The following is a 10,000-nucleotide window of genomic DNA, read 5'->3' on the forward strand; positions in this document are numbered from 1 at the left end:
TGCCTATTTTCTGTTCTTTCCGTGCAGTGAGAAAAGAACAGCATCGGATAAATTTTTATAAAGTTCATTTCGTCTTTTATAAAATTTACTAAAGGATTATCAGTTTACAGGTTTATCGGAGGCGACAAGCCGGTTCCTGTAGATATAACGTGATTCAAGCCAATGCCCCATTGACATAAACTAAACAAACCAATGTTTTGTTCACAGTGCACGCCAAACTAAAAGATGACAATTCTGAGTTCATCCCAAACAAAACCGTCAAAGGGTTTCAAAATTAAGAATCTGAAACACCTGCACGAGTACCTGTGTCTTTCTTGAAATGAAAAAAAAGGCCAAGATTTCTGGGATAAACATCGTTTTTGATTGTTTCTAGTTTCTTGTCAATATAGCAAAGTGTCGCAATTAAGCGGGTTATGGAATATCAATCATGTGATTTTGCGATACAATGAGTCTTTGAGGAAACAAAGACCCACCTTTAAAACGATTTAATTCATCATAGTAATTTTCTTTGTGGACAAATTTAAAATAATAACTTAATACGCATTCCCAAAAGTTATCATTGTCATATGTAAGCCTTTTGACAATCAGTCAAACGAGTTATGTCATATGACACTGAGACCGGAAACATTGGGATTTTTCGAAATGTTCCTTAAAATTAACCTCTTTAAAGCTGCTTTATTTTGCTACCCGAAACCCACAAAGTATTGCGTCTATATTGCATTTCAGACTATAGAAGTATGTTTGGTTTTTCAAACATTGGCCGAGTAGCACTCATATTTCAACAGAAATATTTAGTAAGTCCATCTCAGAGTTTGCCTTGTTATGGAAACGGGACCACTAAAAATTAAAAAAAGAGAACTGTCGAACAGGGTGGGCATTGAACCCACGACCTCCGGATTCGATCTCCGTTTACGGTTGCTTTACCGACTAAGCGACAAGATCGTAGGAATTCGTTTGGTAATTTTAGAGAAACGGATATGTACTGAAGCAACGAGAAGTGGTTCGTTTTCTTGAAACACTGGCGGCCGTGTTAGCACTTGCAACAGATCTCTCAGTTTTACAGATCTCCATTAAACATTTCTGTTACCTACTGTAGTTATGGTCTTACTGACTTAAAATTTCATGAAAAGAGTTACCCTACGAATAAATTGAAGTGAAAGCGTCATCTTCATTTTTAAATCCCATGAAATGGAAATTTCTCAGCATAAAACTAAATTAGTCTAAAATTCAAGAGAAGAAAATCCTCTTATTGGAAGTTAACAGCTGAAAGTGACCTTTCAAGAGTTTACAATCCTGCTCGAAACCCTGAAAAATTAACACTGTTAAAGAAAGGTTCTACCTGACATGTTTCGGCTGAACTGACCGCTGAATTTAATGTAAAACTTCATGTAGAGTAATGTTAGAGCACCTTTTGTGCCAGTGCAACGCACCGGCTGTTGAGATCCCGGGTCAATAGCTTTTATTTGATTGGTAGAGTTTAAAGATTTTTTTTATAGTGTAGTTTAAAATGAGATATATTTTATAGATGTAACGGCTGAATAACAATTAAAAAGTCAGAATGCAACCAATTTTGTTCAATATCTATTTCTGCCAAAGGAAATGACATGATTTTCCTAGATTTTTGAGCGTTAAACTCTTGTCACGTGACCACTTTGTTAAAGTACGCATTTTGGTCATTCTCGTCACCAGAACCTTGGATCGACCCAAGGCTCTGCGGAACTCTATGCAGGAGAACATGCGCCGTAGGGTTGTTATAGCCAAAAACTGGCTATTGGAACCTTACAGCGCCTGCTCACTCCTCGTTCTAACATGAATGCACCAATTAGAAAAGCTTTTGATTGTTCTTCACGAAAACCAATGAGAAGACACTTTGTTTCAGGGTTCCCCAGAGCTCTTCTCTCGCTCAGTCAAGAGAAGAGCTCTAGGGTCGAGATTGGCATTTTAATTGGAAGTGACTGACTGACGCATGCTCTTTGGACAATGTTACAGTAAATTCAAGATTGTTGTCTGGGCACATGTTCTAGGTGGACTCCGTCACTTTGGCGAATAGCCAATGTACCAAAACGGCTTCCTTGACTTTGACGCGAAATGTAATTGAAGCTCAACGTAAAACTTTTTTTCTCCATTAACAACTTGATCAACCGGCCATGTTAATGAGGTACTCCTTGAAGAAAGAAAATCGATTATTGTATTTTCATCAATACGAGGAATAAAGATAAATCTTTTCATCCGAGCCAGAGGCCGTTGAAGTCTAAGAACTAACAAAACAAGGCACGGTATATAAATTCAAGGAAACCGGACACTTTTTAATGTTTCACGGTTAGCTTCCGTGTCGCGGCGTGAACAAAAACACGTGAACATGTATTTCTGAATTCATTAAATTATGGCGACTGACCGTAACTAGTGTCTTACGCATTCTTGTAAACAAGGAAAGCAATTGCAGCATAACCTGGAAGGCAGAACGTATTTGAGAGAGGAAAATCTGTACTGAATTCTAAACAGGATGGAATTAAGCAGCTAAACTAGTCCTACTTAGTATAATATCGAAATTGACACCAAGGAAAGCGCGCGGCTTTCTGCATTCGCTGGCCGCAAAGCGCGGCAAAGCGCGGAAAAAGAAGTAAACCGGTGCCACGCAGTCGCTGTCTGGGTGTCATAATCGTGTTAAAATTCAATTCCAGCTGTCAATAAATTTTAAAACGACCAGAGTGCTACATTACAAATGCTGACGTTTCAGTTTTGGGATTCGTGCCTCAAATGCGCGAGCGTATTAATAATGATGAAGAATTTAACTTTGGTCAAACAGCAATATTTAATAGTGGCGCTTGAATAGTTTGTATCCTTGAGATCGGAAACCCACACTAACTGCTAAGTTTCTCAGAAGAGAAATGCACTCTTTACTGCTGAAAATAGCACGGTGACGAAAACGAAGGGAAAAGTTTCGGTCATTAATGAAAGGAAGATGGGATTAAACCCAGAGGGTCCAGAGGGAAAAATAAAACAGAAAAAACCCTCGTCATAGCAGCTCAAGTGGCCAATTGCATGACGTAGCACTTTCTCAGGACTCGCACTGTCGAAGACTGTTTTGGGTTCACTGAGGTTAAGAGGTGAAAAAGTTTTTCATTTATGTAGGAGATACAGGGGGATATTTAATACCCCAAGAAAGTTAAATCTATTTATTCAAACGTTATATGCTCTTAATTTCAAAGTTGGACGCGACGAGACAAAATTCATGGATGCCCTGTCTGCTTCAGTTATTTTGAAGAATCCACTTAAGACTGGCACCACGTCAGAGTAATGGAAACACGCTGAGTTGCTCAAAGTAGTTTAAATGATCAGAAAAGCAACTAAGAATATCAATAAAACGGTCATGCATGTCTAAACCTGCGGCAAATAGTGGGATTGCCTCACGTATTGCCCCCTTAAAATGGAACTGGAATAACAGATCATGTTGTAACCTTGTGTGCCGCTCAGAGATAAGAAAAACAAGAAATTTCTGAATTGTAACTGATCTGATTGAGAATAAATAAGGAATAAAACAAACCGACAGGTGTCTATTGCTATGGTGGAAAGATCGATCCCGCCAACTCTCTTGTAAAACTCTGTCAGCAGGTTCAAAGGTTGTTGCTTTCCCGGCAACTGGTTGGAAGAAATGGCCCGTAAGATAAGTTTTTATTCACAAATAATCCAAATCTTTTTTATTTATGCACAAACCCTCTTTCTACTTGCACTTACAATACTTAAATGCACCAATGTTCTGTCAAGCAAACGGGAGGAAACGGATACGCGTGCTTGTATGCACGATCAGAAACGTCTTGGGGCGGAGAAGCGGAACCAATCAGGAAAATGATGCCGGGAACACAAACACGTAAACAAGAGGATAAAAAATTAGACGCTAAATCTTTGTAAAAGCCTCGTTAAATGCAAACAAAACTATGCCCCTTATCGGTCTCGGTGTTAGCCTGTTGCTCGCAACAGCAGACAAGCAGATGACCAGAGGTTATCGCCATGTACATGCAGATAGAACACGCTGAACCAGAAATAGCGCTGATTGTCCCAGAAATAGGAGCATCAGCTCTCAAAATCGGGACATTTGTTGCAGATAACTTTTATTCGACGCGCGAGTAGCGAAGCCAGGCATTCCGCTCGACTGCGGGAGAACTGCCTCGTCCCTTTCCCTCGACAGCTCCCGGCTAAATTTCGGGCTAATTGACAAAGAATGTAATCATGATAAGTTTACAGCGCATTCTCCTAACGCCTGAAATGGGAAAAGCCGGGAGAGTGTCAGTAATCCGTTCCGTCCGGGAAGTGCGTTTGTAAAATAGACTCAAAATACAACAAAAATAGATGAATGGCATCGGAAAATTCAGCTAGTTTGTTTCTTGAGTTTCACAGCACGTTGACGTGTGCCAGGCGGTTTGTTTTGAGAACTGCGCGCGCGTAATGCTCGTACCTTCAGAGAACTACTTTTAGCAAAGATTGTCGCACAGCACTATTTCGGACAAAAACCCAAGGAGACGAAGGTTTTATGGCCACATTTCACCTCAATTTTTTTGGTACTACACTGAATTATGGTAGTTATTAGTTTTCAAGGATATCCGGCCCTTGTCTTGTAAAGTTTTGACATTTTTTCTCCAACACTCTTGCGGCACTGTGATCGAAATATATCCAGCGCCTTTTGGGTTTTAGGGCTTTTCATTTTAGACCAAGTTGTTGACACAAATCAGGATCGCTTTGCTTATTGCTGAATGCCAGAGAACTTGAACCAGGGGTGGTGGTTCTGGTCAAGTAAAGTAAGGTCGCATAGACTCGCGGCTTTCCTGGGTTCTTCTTAGAGTTCTAAGTAATTTTAAAAGAAACGATTGAATGATATATGTTAATCATCTTGGTTACTTCAAGGTATTAAGCTGGAAAAGCATGACATGTGAGTGCTTTTTTTGCTAAAGGATTAAGGGAAGAAACCGTGAAACCACGCCCATAAATCAAGGGTCTTGTGGAAATGGTATCAGGGAGACTTTCCGTTATCTAAGGAGCATTTGAAGCTGATTAAAAACAAGTTGAATTTGTCACAAGGCTACCTAACATCTTTTTGGTCAATTCAATGAGTACAGATAATTTCATGGATGTTAATTCAGTTACAACCACCGTTTATGACTTCATTTATATTTCAAAACAGTTGAATCATCTCAATCGGCGTGGGATAATCCACAGGTGAAAAGAGAATAGATATAGTCGCCGCCTAGTTAGCTATTGAGGAGAATTTTCAAGTTGAAAATCATTAGAGAGATGTGACAGCAACTTTCAGTACTGCAAACGGCAAGGCTGTGGCAAGACCAGGCCGGAATCTATGATTTTGCCAGAAATTAAAGAAAAACATTTTATTAACCTCATTTCTTGCATGTTTCTACAGATATCGGAAAACTATTAAAAGAGCGGCAAGATAGAATAAGAAATCAAAGCTTTCATGTTTTTCATAACAAAATACAACTTGCCCTTTGCTTTGTCCCATTTCAGTAAACATTACGCAAAATTAACTCTCTTTATTATTATCTCTATCAAAAACTTCTGAAAATCTGTAAAAAATTCACAATTATCTGAATTTGTCATTTTCACGCGTCCCCGCCGTGAGTTTATAGAACAGGTATTTCCGATTTTCACTGATTCGGCAATGAAACAAAGGGAAAAGTGTATTTCGCTAATCCATGATGTAGGCTTAATGGGAATTCTTTTGTTGAACTTCTTAAAAGCCTCTTAACTCTAAATGGAGTTCAAAATTTGAAATTATGGTAAGTGACTCGTTTCCATTTCAGAATACTGAGATTCACTCCCGGTCGATCCATTTTTCCCACTCGCTTTCAAAAATGTATCCAAGAGACTCATTTCAAAGCCTTGCCCCAGCATAAATCCATGAAGATATCAAAAACCTACAATGCCGTCGAAAGCCTATCGGCAGATGAGAAAAATCATCGATGGAGCTCATATCATATGCAATCCAAGTACCTTCTTCCAAACCGCTGCATAGTTTCGGCTCTCGTTCTGATATGTATATTCACCATATTAGAGTAAGTGACTGTAAGTGGAGGTTTCCATATTTTCTCTTTACTTGTACGGTCCATTTTTCATTATTCTGGATTGTGGCAAATGAAGCAGATATGGGCATCAAAATGCTTCACCCTCTTCGCCTCGACTTCAGAATAATTAAGGCTTTACATTCCTCAATTAAAGTACGAACAGAAACTAAACTAAACGGCGGCTTTTGCAGCTCAACCACCAAGGGAAAAACGTATTGACATTGTCCGTTTGTCAAAGGTCAATCAGGAATTTTGTCTTTTAAGAAAACAGGTTTCCAAGTTCCGAGTGCTCTTAAAGTTTCAAATAATGATCTGTGTTTTTTTGCAAGCAATGGAATGCAAGGAGATATTTCCGAAAAGACCCACCCCAATTCAGCCTCCAAATTTAGGAATTTGGAGTTGCGCCATCCATGGACTTAACGTGTAAACACTAAACCTAAAAGTAAATCCGTCCATAGTGAACTATAATAACATTTGTTTGATGGTTTTCTGCTTTCTTTTTCAAAGTCTCCAAATTTCTCTTCTTACTTCAGGTCAACTTGTGTTTTTTTAAACGACTCTCACCTCCTATGTATCCATCAGAGTTTAGAAACAAACGACAAAACAGCATAAATTAGTCACCACGTTTCTTATTTGCTCAGATGTAATTTTGTTAATGCATAAATAGAGAGAAGAGCTTAATTGTCTTACTCATTTGTGCAGCTGATAACAAAATTAAGCAAGCTTGTACGTGTGATTGCCTAAATCGATTATTCGTTCTTAGCTGTTTTTTTTTTTATCATGTTGTGTATTGAAGGACCACATCTAGGCAGGTAAACCACATTACCTTCCCGACGTTCCCAAGCTCATCTTTGCATAGAGTTGTGAAAACCATTCAAACTCTCGTATTGGCTATAACAGATTTATCACCATTGATCTTTCGAATCAGCCAAAAAATGTTCCTCCTTCATTGTTTTCATTGCAATAGTTTACTGACCAGAGATAAATTTTAACAACAGTCGTCAGCGTATCATATTGCTGAAAACATCCAGAATGCACTTATCTTCTCGTATCAAAGTCTGGGGCTTACGACTTTTTAGAAAGAATATGTAAAATTAGGAAACCCAAAAGGCAGATTATATGTGCATCACGGACAAATGAAATTATAAAGGCTTTCAAACACGAACGTGGTATCGAGGAACATATGAAAGAAAACATTCGGAACATTAGCGAATGTTATTTACACCTTGCTCTGTTATGACCTATTATATTGCCTTTTTAACTCCTAAATCAGAAGAAGCGTCTTATGGTTCATTTTTAATTTTAATTTGTACAAAAGACTCGACGTACAGCAATTGTCAAGAGGCTTTTTTGTTATCTGGTGCTTTATACTTTGACTACTTTGAATACCTATTTATCATAGAAATAAACTAAATTTCCTTCAACTGTGGACAAAAGTGGATTTCTAAACACGCGATCAAGATCGTGAACTGGAATTCATGAAGCTTTTGTGAAGATTTTATTATTTTTTTGGTAAGAAGTGGACGTGAATTTCAATGAAGTGCGTGATTTGTGGAATTTAGGGCTTTGTGGATTTTCGGATGTTGATTGGTTGGTGGTATCATAATCCCCGCCTATGCCTACGTAGTGGCAGTGCAATTGTGCAAGGTTGTCAACCAGAACAAGCGGTGTAATTAGTGCGAACGCACATTTGAAGCGCGCAGCAGGGCAATTGATGTTTTACTGCTTTCCTACTGTTAAGAATTAGTCAAACATCTACCGATTGAACATTTCAACTGTGAATATTTCAGGCCAGTGTGTTGCGGTTAAAGCTTGGAGTGGTCTATTGTGTGAGGTGTCGGGATTTTGATTTTGAGAGCTTCTACTGATCGAAGGGGAGCTCAACAATGGCTTCTTTCTGTGTACTTCTTGCTTTGCTCGCTTGTGCTTATTTATCTTTTGGTCAAGACCCGTCTTGTTCTACGGTCAAGAACGCCTTCAGATCGAAAAGGTTAACAGAAGAAGTCCCTTCGTCGGCCGTTGATGGTAAGTTGCACGATTATGAGGTTATGATTTCTATGCTCTGTGACTTTTCTATACCGAAGAAGAGAGCGGTTTAAGTTTAGTGGAAACGTGCGGCTTTCTCAGTTATTCCTACGTTTAGTAAACCTTTCTTCGCGCCATGGGGTACGTTTTAGATTAGTTCGCTTTAAAGCCTTGTAATATTTCCAACTTGATTTGTGTTTTAGGAAATAACTTGCGTGTTTGCCCAAAAGACAACGGCAAGCAGTGCTGTTCTCAACAAATGGAGGAACGCTTCACTATTTTGTCTAGGGGTGACTTCAATAAAGCAGTGTCCTCTAAAGTTGTGAAACTAAGAGCTCTCTTAAACGAGCAAGCAAAGACATTTGACGGTAAGGTTCTCTATGAAATGTACAAACTTCCAAGTGTTAAAAGACTACTTAATTAACCAGCGAGTGAAAAAAGAGAACGTACTGACTGAAATGAAATGGTTCCCTCGTGTAGCGTTTCGCAGATGACCCGCAAAACTCGGCAGTTCTTTGATTCGTTGGGAATGTTTTTCGTGGGTCATCTTTCCTAATTTAGGGCGATTGGGTTTGGCTCACAGGAAATTGAACAAAACTAAAAAGTAAACATCGAAATGCGTGTCTCTGAATCCTGCGGCTAAAGCCGGCCTGGAGCCACAGACATGAGTCTGCTCCGCTCCTCTATAAGCTTGCACATTTTGTGGCTCTCGATCGTTTTCACGAACGTAAAAAGGAAACACCGTTTTTTCACTTTTCGGTGATCGGCATGAGGGAAATCAAGCTTGCAGATTCTAGATCTCATGAAAACCAGAATGGAGACGAAAGATATTTCCCAAAATTAGGAAAAACAAATAAGTCTTAATGAGAGCTGCAATCTGAAACTTTATCTTGACATCTCGTCTTCGGAATGTCGGAGAAAACAAGCTTTGTGGTGTTAATCTCCTACACGAAAGGTTCATCTTGTTTAAAAACCCTTTTTTGGCTTTTTTTGTATCAACCTGGAGTTTCATTTAAACTCGATGTCAAGCACAAAATATTTGTAATGTGCATTTAAAAATACACGTTAAAGAAGTCCGAGTCTTCGCCAAGTACCTAAGTTACTGACAATATTCTATTGCAGATATTACTCACGAATTTTTCGTCTCCAGTAGTGTAGCACGTTTTGTGTGAAAGGAAATAATCCCTTTATCATTTTGGTCTGTGAACAATTTATTAAGTGTGCAAGAGCGAGTTTCCAACCACATGGGGGACTGTAAATTATCAGAGAATGCCGGGGTCGTATATCAAATACCATCATTCAAAGACGATAAAAATAGATTTTTGTTTCACTGGTTATTTGCCTAAACATAACGATTTCGAGTGAACGTTAAATTTAGATTTCGACTTTTGTGTATCACAGTTTGTTGCCTCAGGGTACTACGCATTTTCATCAATGTGAATGGTTCATATCTTACTTTAAATTATTTGATTGTTTTTAATTCAATGTTCCTTTTCGAATAACAGCCACAAAAAAACTTATTGTGTAAATCGGTTGTGTACCGTACACGATATTTGAAACTCTCAAGTCGGAAACAAATTTCCCATGGTTACCATTTTCTGCAGATTCGTAATTTAAGCTTAACAACAAACTCAATATTGACTCTGAGAATTATTACGCTTTCCTCTTATCTTGCCTTTTTCTTTTTTTATCTTGCTTTCGTTTATTATTAAAGTACTTTGTTATTGAAAGCAAACAGAATACACAGTGCTCCCAGTCTGGGTTTTTGGGCTCGGTTTTTAGTTACAAACCCCTGATTGGAAAGTGAACAGTCTGGCCCGGGTTGCTCGAAGCATGGTTAGAGCTATCCATCATTAAATACCATGGAAACCTACAGGTTTTGATGCCTCTTAACGGTGCCTACT

The 10,000-nt window shown here is 38.7% G+C and overlaps 1 protein-coding gene across 1 annotated transcript in view; it reads left to right on the forward strand.

Annotated features, from left to right (window-relative positions):
• The first annotated feature begins 7,724 nt into the window (after positions 1 to 7,724).
• The window catches only part of LOC138030174 (glypican-4-like), a 19,121-nt gene continuing 16,845 nt past the window's right edge, over positions 7,725 to 10,000 (forward strand). Inside the window, exons 1-2 of the mRNA XM_068878060.1 lie at positions 7,725 to 8,096; positions 8,300 to 8,464. Of these exons, the coding sequence (XP_068734161.1) occupies positions 7,958 to 8,096; positions 8,300 to 8,464 (304 nt within the window). The 5' untranslated portion in view covers positions 7,725 to 7,957. The remainder of the gene's footprint in view (positions 8,097 to 8,299; positions 8,465 to 10,000) is intronic.

Source organism: Montipora capricornis, chromosome 13 (genome assembly GCF_036669925.1).
Source record: "Montipora capricornis isolate CH-2021 chromosome 13, ASM3666992v2, whole genome shotgun sequence".
Classification (NCBI taxonomy): domain Eukaryota; kingdom Metazoa; phylum Cnidaria; class Anthozoa; order Scleractinia; family Acroporidae; genus Montipora; species Montipora capricornis.